The sequence below is a fragment of the Lichenostomus cassidix genome, chromosome 4 (genome assembly GCF_008360975.1).
Source record: "Lichenostomus cassidix isolate B80296 chromosome 4, HeHo_3.0, whole genome shotgun sequence".
NCBI classification, from domain to species: Eukaryota; Metazoa; Chordata; class Aves; order Passeriformes; family Meliphagidae; genus Lichenostomus; species Lichenostomus cassidix.
In genome coordinates this window covers 29375003-29392514 of record NC_139484.1, presented here as the reverse complement: position 1 = coordinate 29392514, position 17512 = coordinate 29375003, and the positions used below count along the sequence as shown (strand labels likewise).

At 37.7% G+C, this 17512-nt stretch overlaps 1 protein-coding gene across 1 annotated transcript; it reads right to left on the bottom strand.

The window, feature by feature from the left end:
• Positions 1-872: 872 nt before the first annotated feature.
• RBM46 (RNA binding motif protein 46) lies at positions 873-17151 on the bottom strand. Its single transcript, XM_085058564.1, has 6 exons — positions 16934-17151; positions 14351-14512; positions 10351-10818; positions 8057-8839; positions 3743-3802; positions 873-2463 (listed from the first exon to the last, which is right to left on the bottom strand). Exons 1-6 carry the CDS (start codon positions 16962-16964, stop codon positions 2438-2440), a joined length of 1530 nt encoding a protein of 509 aa, XP_084914690.1. The 5' UTR covers positions 16965-17151; the 3' UTR covers positions 873-2437.
• Between the last annotated feature and the right edge of the window lie 361 nt (positions 17152-17512).

The window sequence follows — 17512 nt, the reverse complement described above, 5'->3', positions numbered from 1 at the left end:
TTTGGCTGACATCAACCTAGTACTCATTACACGCAAATGCTTGATAATGGTTTAGTATTGTCACACATGTTGGGAATATTGAAAATAATTGCCAAGATATACGCTCATGTTAATAATGATGGGATTTGCTAGTTTGTAGCAAAACCGGAGGGGTTTTTTGCCTCAAAGATGGGAGCACAATTGGAAATCTGATCAAGAAGGATCAAGAAGGATGTTACATACCTGAAAAATGCAATCCCCTGGCTTTCTACAGTACTGGGTAGTATCTCCTTTTGTTCACTGAGGAGATACTTTTGTTTACAGTTCTTCTTCTGGTTTCCATCATATTATTATACAATCTTTGTGCACGTTGGCCCACAGCACCCTCAAGTAGCTAACAATACCAATTTTACCAAAGTTTCCTATATCCGGATGTCCATCAGAAATGCAAAAACCTGAGTCTTCATCAAGACACTTGAAAAATAAAATTAAGCTTATTTCAGCAGTCTGTAGACTAGAATTCTCAGGCTGTCAGGAAAACACTTTTAAATCACTAACCCTGAATTTTATCAGCACTATACTGTATCATTCTATCTCAAACACTTATTTTTGTCTTGGCCTTAGGAACCCCTTGATTTAAACATGGACTAAACAAGGTGCCTGTTCCCTTTCCTCATGAGTGTTTTAGGAAATCCTAACCTTTTAACAACTTTCACATGTGATAGAAGCTAATAAGCCAACTTGCTTTTTAAGAATTACTTCTTTTTTTTCCAAGGTTTCACTCAGCCACTTAATCACCCTTCCTTTTGTTCAGCAAAGCACTGGAGCCTTTGGACAAAGCTTGTTACTAGAGAAAGCAAAGTGAATCCTGCAAAGTAGGTTTGTGAAGGTACTATGTCTAAAATAATAATTTATTTTTCTTTTACACACATCGAATATGAACAGCATAAATTTAATATAAATGTTAATTCGTGTACAGTAGTCAAACACATTATTTCAACATTAGAAATTGCAACGTTTAAAAGAATTATTATGTAGCTAATATCAAATGCAAATAAAATGAAACTGCTATAACTGCACCTAAATTAACAGCAAAAGGGACAATTTAATATGGTGATGAAATACACTGAACCAAAATACGTAGTGGACCACAACAGTTGATTGCTTTAAAAAAAAAAATATTCAACTTGAAATCTTTCCATTGCATTGTTTTCTGTCTACATAATATTCCTTTCTGACAAACAGTTTTCAGATACAACAGCTTACAAACAATACTTGCATAGGTGAGGCCCTTAGACATTTTAACCACTTGGCCCACTCCTTGTCAACAAACTGAAACTGTATTTAAAATTCCACAAATAAGTATGGTCTACTGTATTAGTTTCCGATTTTTTTAGAAGGTAAAAAAAAGGTTGTTACTCTTTTGTCATTCAATAAATAAAGCACTCGACTGAGAAATGCCAAATAGTCACAATAAAAATAACGATGGTTCACTCAAAATGAATTACATATTTCTGATTTTAAAAATCAAAAACTATTTTCAGTTTAATGCCAAACAACGTTTTTTAAGAAGAACATGGCCTGATTAGAAAGTGATTAAGCTGCTGCTCCATAGGGATATCACAGGCAAGCACAAGTAGTGGTTTCAAGGGAGAGCCTGGATAAAAGTAAGGCCTCTATGATATGAAAGCACACACGTGTCCCAACAGAGAGATGCTAACAACAGGAAATACAACCTAGTGAGCTGTACATAAAAGTACATGTAATTTGTCTCTGTCAAGATTTTTTTTTTGCCCGTTTTTGTCTCCAAGAATTAACTAAGGTATTGAACCTCAATGTTATGACTACAGCAATGTAGCCTGATGGTACATTGATATAAAGTCCTTCAAAATACTAGTTTTCCATTGATGTAATGCTGTAGCAGAAGCAAAGATTTTATTGGACATGTTCTTCCTGTAAAATTTTGCATCAAGTTAACGGAAGCAAATGTGAGGATGGTATTTAAGTTTCATATTATGCATGTTTACATATGAAAAGGCAGGGTTGCCAGAATGGCATTTATTGTTTTGTTGGTGGGTTTTTTTTCAATATTTGTTTAGGATTTATTACATACAACAGAAGCTGTAAAAATTCTGTGTGAAAATACAAGAGCAGGAATTGTGGCAAATTATTTCAACACTAAATATAAATTGCTGTTGTATAGACTATTACAGGTAATAAAAATCTTTTAAACAAATTATCTTTTAAACCCCAAATTTAATCAAACTAACCAAAACAATTTAACATTCAATTTCACTAATCTTTAAATTGAAATGCTTAATACACATGCTTTGAAGAATTATTCATCAATAAACATGGACTGTGAATTTCCAGTAATTATGTATCAGTGGGGTGTTCTTTTTCCTTTCAGGACAAGATCCAAAGCAATAAATTCCAAACTTCTCTTCTTCAGGGAAATTCAAACTAAGTAGGGTGTACAGTTGGCTGCAAAAAGAGAGGTGGAGAGGCATGAAAAAGACTTTGATTTCAGCAAACTTATTGCATTATCCATTTCAAGATGGACTTAACTATTAAGGACCTTAAGATAACGGTGTAACGAAAGCATTCACAGTCTTATGCCAATGCTGCACTCTTCCCTTTCCTCTGCAGCACTAATACTAACTCAAAATAATTAAGAAACTGTTTAGGCAACTGCTCAAGGGTTTGGCTTTTTCCCTAAGAGCCTTATTCTTTTAAGAGATCCCATTCTTTGGTACTGAAAGCGTTTTCTCATCCTATGTCTTTACACGCACACACACACACACACACACACACACACTCTCTTTTAACTGAACTTCGTAGTATTTAACACAACTGTAGATTGGGATCTGTGCTCAACTAAGTACCAAGTGCTGCCTGATGTACACTGCATAAACAAAACCCCACTTCATTATGATCATCAGTGGAGTAGAAAAAAGGATGCTAAATTATATCTTTTTTTGAAGTGACTGACTCTACTGAAGGCAGACAAGTTATTCCACAGATAAATACAGTCCAACATTATTGCAGCTGTGTTACTTATTCTTTTCCAAGTTCTCCTACACTGGCCAAAATTTACAAATTTGTTTCCCATCTGTAAGCCTCAGCCAAAAAATAACTGAATCTTCAGGAAATATTCTGTGTGCCTGAGATTAGAAGCTTTCAGCAGTAAAGGTAACACAGAGCATGGATTTAACACCATTTTCAAACCGCCTTGGAAGCTTTCAAAAACCATTCTCATGCCATTAAAAAAAAAAAAAGAGAGACCTTAGAAGTGACAGATATACACACTCAAATTCATCCACAATAGCATACTTGAAAAAAAGTCAGAGAAGGAGATATTAGTCTCTTTTACATGAAACAGACTGGCCAAAAAATAGTCCAAGTGCCCAGATTAGTAAGAGCTCCCACTTCTAAACACAAATTTAAACATAAGCAGAAAAGGCAAATCATTAAGAAATGACTTAAAAATTACTCCAGGTCATTTTAGAAGTAAAAACCATAACCTTCTTTCGTGCTGCATAACTAACTAGAATATCAGACTCTGTGACCCATCAGCAGGTATAGCGCAGTAGAGGTATGGTTTCCTCTGGAAAAAGCAACAGAGAATCTCTACAAACCCTCTAAGAGCTGTGTACATGTGGAAAGTACAACTTCTCTGACAAACAGTGCAAAACAGTGCAGCTAAGACAATGTCTTTGAGAGGGCAAAAATCTGCAATAAACAATAACACGAGCTTACTCACCTTTACTATCCCACCATGCTGCATTCAGGGACAGCAATGTTATATATGCTTGCTCAGGGGCTGTAAGAAAAACCATTATGTGTAAGTCATCTGATAAATATTTCAGACTTCTAAATTCATACCAGTAAAAAACTTCTTATAGTACATTCTGAGCCATTCTAAAAATCACTCAAAAAACCCCAAACCACAAATCACCACTTATCATCTGTATTTGCTAAACAAAGCCAGCAACTCCTGTATTTTTTTAAACATCTTACAGTTTGTGGCTGCTGATTGTTCCAACTGCCATGTAATTAATTTTGATAAAGCAAACCAAGGCAATGCTTAAGTAAAGAAAATTCCTACAACAAAACATAAAAACCATTTCGCTTGACCTTTAGGTTTAATGTCCAAAATCTGGAACAGCAGTTTGCAGATAGATTTGTTTTAAGACACACATGCTAAATATACACTTTGGAACTCGCTTATAGAAGTTTTATCCTTGACTTGTAAATTGCTAGTGAATGCAGCACTTAAGGTGTTTAAACAAATGAATTCATAGTAGTAAGATACAATGCTTGCTACACACTATTTCAGTACTATTTACTATAAAAATTATATGTGGGGAACTGGAAGAAAACTGCTATTTATGTGTGATAGTTATTAAAAGGCTTTTTCTTGATTTGGATATTTATCAGTATATTTATCTTATAAATACTTTTAAATCTTCTCTTTTACCTAAAAAATTAATTTCATAAATTGTGTCTCAGCGCGATGTAACATGAAATAGCATGTGTGAAAGTGCAAAGAACACCCTACAGCAGAACACCCATTTGAAACCTGGCAGATCCCTGAAACAGAAAAATTTACTGAAACTTCTCCTGTTCTTCCCCATCACCCTTAAGTCAAACCCAGCAGGAAGAGAACTTCCCAGGACTCAGCCTTTGCTACAGAGAGTGTTATCTTAAGGACCAGAAATAGGTTCTGACATGTTCTGGTATTTCCTTAAACGAGCGGAATTCCAGCAGCAGCAAGTGAAAACAAACCAAACAAACAAACAAAAAATAGTTTTCAAAAGAATGCTGTGCTTTTCCAGGCTTCAGACAGATGTTTACTCTTACTAAAGAAAGGGAGGTGGGAATTGTCCAACAACTGAGAGTATATCTATGCAATTTCAAGTTTCCTTCTGCCTGCATTCTGAAGTCATGTGGATGAGCCATTTGCATAAACTGCAAACCCACATTACTGATGCAAAGGACCTGAATGATAACACCACCTCCTATTTCAGGATTGATTCTGCACTAAGACTGCTTCTGGATCACAAATGGAATATCAAGTGTGTGTTAAGTACACAACTATGCAGTCTCTGAACTGGAGCTGCCTCACATTTAGCCAGTCTCCAGTACAGGCAAGAGTAGGAAGCCTTACATATTTTTCTAAAAGGATGCCACATTTAACAGCCAAGCACCATTTTGTAAATGACATTAAGGTGCTGTGTAACTCCTAAAGGCACAGACTTATTTGTGTAGAAATGCAATTCAAATTAATGGAAGAGGTATTATTCTTCTACAGGGCATTCAAGTGTTTCCCTATTCTGTTCCCCTACCCTCCCAGTCCTCCCTCTGACAACATTCACTTTCTGAAATTTCAGCATGTAGCTCTGCTCCCCTTCTCAAAACTGGAGATCCAGATACGGGATTTTCACACATTTAGCCAAGCCTGAGTGTTTTCACTCCCTTCATCTGTTAGTGATTTATCATATTTTATATTATTATAATTAAGTATTATTATATTATAATAATATAGTAATTATATTTTCTCTTATATTTTAACATTAAAATATAGCTTATTAATATCTCCCTGACATCACAGTTTTCTGTGTTTTCTAAGAACCATCATTTTCAAAATACTGAGCTGACACCAAGTGGTTAGTTGTTGTACTGCTGTCTGCTCAGGACTGCTGTGTACCAGTACTATATATACTGGTGTAAAAAGCAAGTATTCTGTAATGTGTAGAAGTAAATACAGAAATAAAAAAAAAAAAAAAAAAAAAAAAAAAAAAAAAAAGCAGCTAGTATGCCTTGAGATTATTAATCAAAGCAGTCCAGTTTTAAAATCATATCAAAGCAGCCTTTTCTCATTTACTTACCTTAGACTACTTATATGCTTTAAAAAGAAAAAAAAAAAAAAAAAAAAAGAAACAGCAAAACAGCAAAACCCAACCCGAACACATCATCAAAAATTAGGTGGCCAAAAAATTAGGTTCCTGTAAGAGAAGTTACTTACCAGAAAGGATTAGTCCCTATGCCATCTTTGTACACTCATGTTTAGAGTAACACTTCCAAGAAACACACTCAGACTTTTCTCAAATCACTGCTAGTTATCAAAAAAACCCCAAAAACAAGAGACAAAACCCTCAAACCCCAAAACCACAGCCCATACAACCATCATCAGCAGCAATAACATTCAACATGTCAAACCACGCAACAGACACTTCCATACGAAGGAAGGATTCTGTCACATCTATCAACTCTTCTTTACCTGCAGATATTTCATTCAACACAGAATATATATTAAATTGGAACAGAAACAACTTCTGTAGATTAGACAGAGAAAAGTAATTATACTTTTAGTCTCCTTAGAGCTATGTTTTAGTATCACAACAATGCCAACATTAAAAAGAGGGTTTTTAATCAATACAAAAGATGTGTATCTTTCAAAAGTCAGCCTTGTATGTTTGCTTCGAATCAGGGCTCTATATTCTTTGCAGGGCCAAATCCTCACAAACCAGAATGCACAGAGGCCATAAAAAAAAAGTGTTATTCAAAGATAACAAGACAGTATTACTAGCACTAGGCCATTAGGGAGACAGCCATTAGGTCAGAAATCCAACCTGGTATTTGAGAATTCTCCTGAATAACAATTACCATTAACTGTGATTGTACGGAACAATTAAGTGCTAAAAAGCTTTAGAATATTATTAATTTAAATCCACTTTAAAATCTTTTCCCCATAGCATTTGTAATTATAACTGAAGAGATAAACATCTCAACACATTCTTTCTTTATTTTTTTCATACTTGTTTGCATTCAGGATTTGCCCACAGCTGGGAATAATCACTCAATCTAAGTTTTCTTAATTGTTCCATTGATTCTTTCCCAGAGAAATACAGGAGAGAAAATAACTTCAGGTAACAAAAGAAACAAACTGGGCAGGTACATATGGTCAAGCACAAAACCCACAACTGCCTTTATTCTTCTTTTAAAGAGAGCCTCACACCACTATTTTGAGTTTAATACCCTTTTAATCTTTTGTGTTCAGGATTACATGGGTTATAAAGGTGTGGCCTTAACTTTCCTTGTTAGAAAAACGTGGAAACACTCATCTAGTAAAACGCTGCCCATGGTGTTTACAAAACCAGACACAGATGCTTCACCATTTATTATTAAAAATCACTTTGACCATCTGTAAGCATCACCTTCTGGAAGTGGCCCACTAATGTAAACTGAACACACTACTGAGGTGGAGACAATGTATAAGGCTTTGTGCTTTGGAGTTCTTCTTCCTCTAAGACTTTTTGGCCATGCCAAATCTAAACCCAAGGAGAAACAAGAATATAAGCAAAAAGAAAAAGCTTGTTTACATTTTAGTCATGCACTGCAAAATACTCAAGCCTGAAATAAGTCTGCTATGAACTCATCCAAAGGAGAGATCTCACCACAGCCTACCTACATCTCAAGTGACTTCCAGGACAAGTGCTAAGTAGCAATATGAGGAACAGAAGAATAGCAACACTATTTTAACAGTTTACTGCAATAGGTTTTCCAGTTCACCAAAATGAGAACAGGTGAGGAAAAAAACCTGAACAAAACAAAGGAAAAAACCACAACTCCCCAATTTTATAATATAAAAACTTACCTCTTCTAGTAGTTGCATTCTAATTTTTAAAAATGGAACATATATAAATGAAGATGCTAGAACACAGACAGACTTTCAAAAAAATTTTCAGCACCATAATCATCTCACAGATGACCTTAAACCTAAGTCACTTACATGTCATCTAATTCTTCCATATACATCGTTGCAGTAGATAAATGTGAGGAAAAATTACCCTGGCACTGGACTGCTTAGATATTTATAGTGTTTCTCAGTGCTCCCACCTGATGGTCCAGACTCAATGATACAAGAACCAAGTCTTCTGTAGACTTGCCTATACTTTATATAAAACATACACATGCACCAAGATATGTACACCAAGATATGTACACCAAGAACAATTTAGAAGTAACTTTTCTAGCTTCAGTTCTTCATATATAATAAAGTATTTATGCTTACCTAGATGTAAAAGCGTGAACTGTGCTGCCAATTCCTTTGCATCTTCTACAGTTGTACAGAGTTTTTCTGGCATGAAATAACTCTGGGAATCATCTGCAATACTAGAAATAAGCACCTTGTACACCAGGAGTATTTTCCCATCCTGACTTGTGGTTGAATACAAGCAGTATTCTGGTGGTGCCCAGCTATTTTTATGGCAAAAATAATCCAGATGCATTACTGCAGAACTGAAGTGACTCAGCTTTAAAGAATACATGCTAATCGGAGTAAGCTTTATTCCTGGAAAAATGGGGTATGTACTTCTTTCAACTTCAGGGGGGGCTGGACTGTGCTGACCATTAAGACGAACTGAAAGACTTGTTGGTTTTGCCAAGGATTTTTGAGTGCCATCTTCTTTGTTAGGAAACCCTAAGAGATTTTCAGAACTGGGACTTATCTGACCATTAAAATGTTGCTTCCAAGAACTCTCCTTGTTAACTGGCTTTGCCAGTGTTACCTCAATACTGGCTCCATCAATGCACTTTCCATTCATTACAGACATAGCAGCAACTGCATCTTCGCGGTGGAAAAAATGAACAAAAGCATAGTCCCTCAACTTCTTTACACGTTCAACTACTCCTGGCTTGAACTTGTTGAATTCAGCTTTAATTTTGTCCTCTGTGGTAGATATCATTAAATTTCTCACATACAATACTTTAACTCTCTGCATGGTTTCTTCATCAACTACTTTCTCAGGATCTGCCCAGTCTACTTGAATAGTATGACCCCAGGGCTGGAACGTTCCTACAGCAAAGAAGCATTATATAAATAAGAAACATGCAAAGGAAACCAGAATCATTCTTATCACCTACCTCTACAAAAAGCAAACATGATGCGTACCACAAGAAACTGGGTTTTGTTGCCCACATGTATTAAAGTTACTTGAAATTGTTAAAGTAAATGAGCCACTGCAAAAATGACAAGTGTTCTATTACCTTTGGGTGCGTTAAGCACCATAAGCTGTCAAAACAAAGGCTTTGTGACATGCATATACACAACTACACACAAGGAGACCAAAAATAATGTATTTAAGTAGCTACTAAACACAGCCTCTTCAATAATATTAGTACTTTAAAAAGTATGGGCAACACCTGGAAATAGTAATCTAAATGTGTATCTCTAGCACAAGCCTTACTCTATGTTGCAGCAGACACCAGAATTCAAACTAAAAAACCAAACCTGCTTTGTTACTCATGTCAACCCATCATTTTGCATATCATGCTGGTTTATTTTCCATTCAGTGATCAGGAGGTATTTCCCCCATCACCTTGCATATATAGACATAAAATTATATGCTGCATATATTACATATTATTACAAGTATTAAATTGATATTTATTATGTTATTATATATTCAATATTTTGTATTTCGTATATACGTTTGCATAGTATCTATTTGCGTATATACAATACACATACTATATAACCCTTAGGTAACACTCCTTCTAACACTCTGTCAGCAATTAATACAAGACTTGCCTAAATTTTAGCCTTAACAGTTCTGGCATTCACTTCAGCAAAGCTAATGCTGTATTATCTGCTTGAACGACTTTGCATCTTCAACTATGTTATTTAATTTCCTCCATATTTTATTTCTCTTCCTTTCTCTTCTAGAATTTCCCTTTTTAATTGTACTTTACCTATTCCCTCCTTTTTCCCTCCTTTTCTACTTCCCCTCCTTAAGAATGTATAAAATAAGGTGCAATGACAAAATAATCTTCTACTTAAACTCTTAAGTTAAACTCTTAAAATTATTTTCTAGTAAAATATTAAAGACCAACCTACTTTTCAATACTTTTAAAATATAAAACGTTCACATATTTCATAGTGATGAAAACAACATCATTCATGACCCCCACAGAAAATATGGGGCACATTCAAAGCATTATCTTTTCTAAGCTCACTTTTAAGAGAATTTGTGTGCAGGGCCTAGTGCATGTAAATGAAAATTAGATGTGTGCCAAAGCAAACACATACTGGTGTAAATCACAATAGCTAAATTACATAAAACTGATATCTATTTTTTGATTGTCAGAACTACTTAAATCACAGCTTTAAAAAAAAAAAATTTAAAAAAAACCCCACAATGACAAAACACAAAAAATAAAACCCTCCTTAGCCAAAAGGCAATACTGCAGCATTGTAACTCTCAAAACACCTTAAAGAATGGGAAACAGGGATGATCCACCATCTCATCGCCCCACAATATGGAAAAAGATACTCCTCATAAAAACTCAGTTTAATCACAGTTTTACCTGGGATTAGTCGTCTTCTAGCCATTGCAGCTGCTCTATGAGATTCATATTCTACAAAGGCAAAGCCACGATTTTTAGTTTTGTCAGTGGCATTTGGATAAACAATGACATCCACCACTCCTTCTGTAACTTTTTTCATTTCATTCAGTATTTCTTCTTTCTTCTTATCTTTAGGAATTGCTCCAATGAACAGTCTGCAGTTGTCCAAGCTTACGCAGACACCAATGAACTTCCCTGGACGAATTTCATAATTATTAAGAATCTTGATGGCCAGCTGGGCTTCCTCTTTAGTGGTGTACATCACAAAAGCATAGCCTCGGTTCTCACCACTGAATTCCATCATCAGTCTGAGCTCATAGATCTTCCCAGCTCGCTCAAAAACAGGAACTAGCTCATCTTCATACATATCACGAGGAATCTTACCCACAAAAACTTCACATCCACGAGGTGGTGGGGGACCTTCCCAACCTTAAAATAAATTGTCCAACAGGAATCTTAGTACAAATGCCAGATAGACACATTCCCCCTGCACCCAGTTAAAAGCTGGGAGTTATTTATTTATTTTTGGTCACAACTGAAAACTAGCACATTCTCTTCTATTATGTCTTATTTCTTTAATGTTTAAATTTAAAAAAGATTTTTTTTTAATGTTTAAATAAAAAAAGAAACCCACAGCTGGTATTTCTTTCAATTCTGTCTTCTCTGTTTTTTTCCAATGGAATCTGTATGACAACACTCTGAACCTCTTTATCTAAAAAACACTGACAGGTTTGCCGACAGTCTCTATTTCAACCATTTTTTGTGCCTTGCAATTTTATTTCAGTTATTAATAAAAATGATTCAGATACCTAAGAAAGAACTTCAGTCATATTTTCTACTACAATGCTTTAAAGTTGCAAAAGGTTTCTCTGCACTTCTTGCCCATATTTTTAGAAATTTTGGTAAGGGTCCCCAATGCAGCACTTTTTCTTTCTTGACATCATTCAAAAAATCCAAACATTTTGCTTCCACCTTCATTCATCCAATAAAATAGGACTCCCTAAGGAAGGTAGGATATAGAGCCAAACTTTCTTCAACAGCCAAAAAAATTGAACACTTTTACTCTAAAACCAGACCACAGTTTTCACAGGCAGTAGTAGATGGACGAAAAAAAGTAAATTAAAAAATCCACAGAACAAGTCAGTCTTTGGCTGACATCTGAAAGCTACAAGAACATCTGTGCTTATCTCCTTAAGCCAAGGATATTCATACATTCTTTTGTCTCTGCCATATACACTGAAAGATATGTCCAACTGATAACGTAAGAATGTATTTGTGCATTGAGTATTATGAAGTTACAGTCTTCAAATATGGTACTCCATTTTCCCAAAACAATAGAAAAAAAAATTAAAATTTGGTTGGCTTTATTTCTTCTTTTAAACTGGGCAAACAAATCAGGTAGAAGATTCAAAGGCAGTTACTCAAATCATAACTGAAAGCTTCTTCTAAAGCTTTTGATAAGAAAGGTTTTCTACAGGAGAAAAACAAGGAGTACAATGATGGTAGAAAAAACTAACACAAAACTTTGTAAGTATTAGTATGAAATGACAAAGCATAGCAAGGCAAGGTGAAAAAATAATTATTCTTGACAAGTTAAGACAAAAAGATAATTAAATCATTTACTTTGGTCTGAAGTTCAGAATAAATTATATTTAGATGATTTTGTAATTAAAACTTTTACTTCATCTAAGTATTGTCAAAGAGCCTGTAATTTACTTGTGAAAAAAATTTAAATAATTGGGACATCTTTACCTTCTCACAGAATAATTTCTCATCTATATAGAGTACACTAACTGTACAGAAAGAACCGCATGGCACACACAGAAGCTACCAAGGCATCAGAATTAACAGGCATTTGGAGTCACACTGTCGTGACTTACTTAGCAAAAAGCTCAGCTCTGTTTCACACAGCATTCCACATCTTCATCATTTTCACTTTTATAAACATCTCTGACCACTTCAACTGAGGTCTGACTGGACATGGCAGCTAACACCATTTGCAGGCTAGTAGTGCCATTAACTCACATCATGCTAGTTTGTTCCCACAGTAAAACAATAAACCAACAGTGCACCATTTAGGAGCTTCAAAGGCAAAAGCAATAGCACATCTCAGTCAAGAAAAAGTTGTGTAGGAAAGTCATGACATTAAGTAACAATCTTTATTTATTAACTAGACAAACTTTTACCATCCTCCTCAGCCTGGCAACGGATTGAACAGTGAATTCTCAGTAAGTAAAGGCTATCTACCATACAAAAAAGCCTCCCTTCTAATTTTAAAGCTGCTTAAGTTAGCAGTTCAGTGCATTACTGCCACCTGGATCAAAGTGTGACATGTACTTATCAGAGCAAACATGGAAAGTTAGTCAAAAGCATTTCTCAAGTAATGACCAGTTTCCTTGACTGGGTACTTGATTGATCACTGGATGACAGAAAATGGGACTCCCATTCCTGCAGCAGTTCAATCAACATTAGTCACAATCCTCTTATTGCTAGTGAGATCCATGCCACATTAAAGTTCCACGTAATTCTAATGACTCACATTAGATGCCCAGTGAAATCACCAGGTCCACCGCTCAGATGGCAGCAGACATAAATCTATGAAAAATCACTTTTGTCTTTTTTTTTTTTTAAACACTCCATAGATACATTTTTCACAAGTGGCATAAATGGAAGAACTGTGCTGATGCCAGGTAAATTTTTTAGGGCCATTTTCAGCGTATCTGCTGAGAACAGAGCTGACAGTGAGATAGACTATCCTTTGACAGCAACACAAGCTTCTAGAAATCACATCTTAAACAGACATAATTCATAGTGAAGCTCTTCATTTATAAAGTTATTGTAATTTCTTACAATCCACTTCAAACATCCAAGTCTCATCTGGCCTAGAACCATTTATAATAACTCAGGGTAATTTCCAACCTAAGTAAGTATTATACTTACTTCATATAATACATGAAAATTTGAAGGAAAGATTGATACCTAATGTCAATAAACAAATTTATGGAAGAAATACCTTGTCAAACACATCTCACTTCAAAAAATATTATGAGATTTCATTAATAAAAGCAGTTTTACTAAATAAACACACTTAATACTGTCTCATGTTCTAACTAAAAGACATCATAATCACGTAAAAGATGTATAATAATTTAAGAAAAGGCTGAAATCAGTGATGCCCTGCAGTTCTTTTTCCACTGCCATTTTCAGAATAGTTTTACTGAGCCTCCTTTTGCTGTTTTATATAGGCTCAGTAAAAGTACATACAAAATTTTAGACAGAAAAACTTTCAGAGAAATAATTTTGAAGCAGCTCTAGCAAAAACTACATACAGCCATGCGCAAACACAGTATAAAGACATGGAACCACAAGCCACAAGTGAGAATGAACTGAAAGAGCAGCATGAAGATTCTTCCTGCTTTCTCCTTGTCTAAGTGCATCATCTGATTCAAAAAGAAAAATTATTCAAAATAAAAGAAATTTTGCATCATCAACTCGAAAAACAAAATTAGTTAATGAGTTAATGACTTACTGGTGCTCTCTCAGAGAAAAAATGTTTGTTAAAAAAAAAGCTTTGGCCAATGCAAGTGGTAAGGCTAAGAGAAGACATTAACTAGGTTACGCCTGTATCACCAACTTGTTTTTCTCTTCTGTGCCACTAAATGTTTTGAAGCGTGTTCTCAGTCATATGGAACACAGTCAGCATTTTGAGCTCCACATTTGTTCTACTACCTGTCAATTTTAGCTGTTTTTAAAGCTGTGACTTTTTAAATCCACCAAAAGCAAATGGTAAACATAGTCTAGCTCAAGAGATGTTAAACTGCTGGAAACTGTAAAACCCATCAGGACCCTCCCCACGTGTGCTGTGTTTCTTACACTGTTTCCTTAAGCTTCTACTACTGGTCATTGTCAAGATACACAACATGAGGTTACACCAATTTTCAGTCTAAAAATAAATGCTTACCTGGTGGAGGACCGCCAAATTTTCTTTGCCCATTCTGCTGAACCATGCTGTATCCAGTCTTCTCCATCAGGGCAAGTAAAGCAGCTCCATTTTGAGCACCACTTCGTATTTTGCTGCATCCATTTCCTGCAGCTTTATTCTCCTCATGCATATCTGCAACAGCTTCAACAGAATATTGCAAATATTCTAATTCAGCTAATTCTATGTTCTTGTGTGCATAGACAAGCTACCAAAATACAGAAAAAACATTTAGGCTATACCCATCTATTTACTGTGACTTTGTTTAACACAAGGCTTCAATCCTACATCCAACCACAATCCCCTATGTAATTGCTTCAGAGCTTTGTTCTGTACCTGGCATAATCTTGAACTTTACCCAGCAACTACATATTCTATATACAAACTCTCATAAGTGCTATCACAGCTATCACAACAGAAATGGCACAACTACTTTCAGGAATACTGCCTTTCAAGTAGAAGAATGAATTCTTTCATAAACCACGTTGTCACAGTTGTATAAGGGACCAATAAGCAACTCAAGGTGACAAGTCCCATTTTCTTCCTCTTACATTTTCAAAAAATAACTATTATTTCAAAACTGTATTTTAGTACAAAAATACTGAAGCAACACATTAAATCCATGCCCAGTCAACATAAAGAATTCAAACAACTCATGAATGTAAGTAATTTAATTAATACCAACATATAATAAAATCAGGCAGAACTATCTGGCAAAACTAAACATTTGATATAATCCCACCCCCACGGTCCTTATTTTCATGGCTTTATCCATTTTCACAATTTCAAACAAGTGAAAATTAAACATGTTTATCAATATGGTTGCTGCTCAACTATCCTATTTCTCTGGCACACCAAGATCCCACACAACAGCTTTAGGTTTCTATCCCCCAGGTGATGGAAAACAATCACATAATTTGGCAATTACCAATTTTACTAGTAAGGCCCCTAAAAAAACCTCAAGTCAAATATTTCTTTCATTGCCTCGTTTTCCTTTTCCAATTTAATTATTCTTTTACCAAGATATTCTGCCCTAAGGTCTGTAACACTTAGACAAGCAATTTTTTTCATCACTCCCATCCTTTGTTCAAATGCCATTTCCAAGTGCTATGCCACTCTTTCTCCAAAAGAAACGTTGCCCAAAAAATCCCCACCAGAAAAATAAGGTAACAGTTGGCTCTTCAGTGCCCCTTATATTTTCAGCTTTCTTTGTCTTCAGGATCAGGCTCCAGAAGACAATGTCCTGAAACATCAGCAGTTTGCTTTTTACAAGAACATTTAAAAACAGCTTAAAGTTTACACAAATCTTTCCTGTCAACCCACTATTATTCGCTGAACAAAACTGTAGTTTTTTCAGAATATTATACATTAAATTTATGGAGTGATGAAGTGCCTGTTCCCTACTACATTTATGGATGTTATGCAATGACACTACTGTCCAGAAGTGAGTCTGCAGCTTCCCCCACTCCTGCCCCATTAGCTTAGCCATTTCAAATGTGCTTTGAATCAATGTAAGTACTATTTCTAAGTGCATTTTTTTAAAACAGACTTTGCATGACTTTCGAACAGACTCCACAAATTCCTTAATTAGAATAGCGATAATAGGGATTTTTCATACCCTAGGAAAAAAGAAAAAGAAGGCTTTTGGTGGGGATATATCTTTTTTTGCTTTTTCATCAAGCCGATATTCATTTTGGGGCAGGAATCCATGCAAGCAACTACCCTCGAGAAGTTTAAATTGTATCTGTCACCGGACACTAAAAAAGCCGAATTCTGAACAAAGTTCCGGGCTTCATAAAATGAGATCCCGGAAAACCAGCAAGGCAGAGCACAAAAAAATCCCCGACAGGCAACAGGAGAACAGCATGGCTCCTATCGGCCACAAACGGTGTCCCATCTCCTTTCAGCAAGAGAATTACACTGTTTCACAGCCTACAAGCTGCACGAAGACTCCATAGATAGGAAATCTTTCGGCAGCTTCAGGCCTAACAAGGTACGGAGGTAACAATGCAGATGGAGCGAGGGAGAAGCAAATGGATTTTCCCTTTGTCTCGGTGAGTTCGAACAGCCGGGCAAGAACGTCGTTATCTGTAAGCGCAGCAAGAGGGCACCATACCGGCCCCAGACCGGCACCATACCGGCCCCAGACCGGCACCATACCGGCACCAGACCGGCACCAGACCGGCACCAGACCGGCACCAGACCGGCACCAGACCGGCACCAGACCGGCACCAGACCGGCACCAGACCGGCACCAGACCGGCCCCAGACTGGCACCAGACCGACACCGCGGGAGCTCAGAGGGGCACAGCAACCCCGAGGAGCTACGAGAGGCCTATGGAGGATGCGATCCAACGTCGGGCACGCCCCAGGGCACAAACGCCGCGCAAGCGGGGACACACGACTGCATATAGGACAGCGAGGGAAAAGAAGTAACCCAACACCCCCGGGATCTCCCTGCGCTACGCCCGTCGACTCGCACGGCAAGGCCCCTCCACCACACCGCTTCGACCCTCATCGCAGCGCCTCCGCCTTTCCCCGCGGCACGGCAAGGACCCGAACCCACCGTTATCCCCAGCCAGACGAGGCCACGGCATGATTGCCCGCTGTCCCGTCGGAGCCGAACGCCACGGAGCGCTGCCCACGGAGCGCGGCCCAGCTGCCGGCGGTGGCGGCGGCGGTGTCAGCGCCTCATGCGCTCGGCCCCGTGGCCACAGCTTTCCCTCGCTCTGGCCCCGCCCGGCCAATCGGCAGGCGCGGAGGGCGGGCGCGGACACAATTGACAGGCGGCGCCGGCCAATCGCAGCAGGTAAACGTGCCCGGCACGCGAGCGCTCTTTAAAGCGGGCGACGGTTGGGCGAGGGGACGTGTCCGGCGCGCGCGCGCCGCAGCCGCCACGGGAGCCGTTGGGGGGCGCGCGCTGCTCCCGCCCTCAGGGCTGTCGCGAGGCGCAGCCTCAGCGCCCTCCGCTCCCTTCCCGCTCCCTTCCCGCTCCCTTCCCGCTCCCTTCCCTCTCCATTCCCCTTCCCCCTCCCTTTCCCCTCCCTTTCCCCTCCCTTCCCCCTCCCTTCCCCCTCCCTTCCCCCTCCCTTCCCCCTCCCTTCCCCCTCCCTTCCCCCTCCCTTCCCCCTCCCTTCCCCCTCCC

Coding starts and splice junctions, on each gene's coding strand:
- RBM46 (XM_085058564.1), bottom strand. CDS start 16,964: ATGCCGTGGCCTCGTCTGGCTGGGGATAACG. Junction 8,840..10,350: donor TAGAAGACGACTAATCCCAG/GTAAAACTGTGA, acceptor TCTTTGCTGTAG/GAACGTTCCAGCCCTGGGGT. Junction 2,464..3,742: donor AGCATGGTGGGATAGTAAAG/GTGAGTAAGCTC, acceptor CTCTTTTTGCAG/CCAACTGTACACCCTACTTA.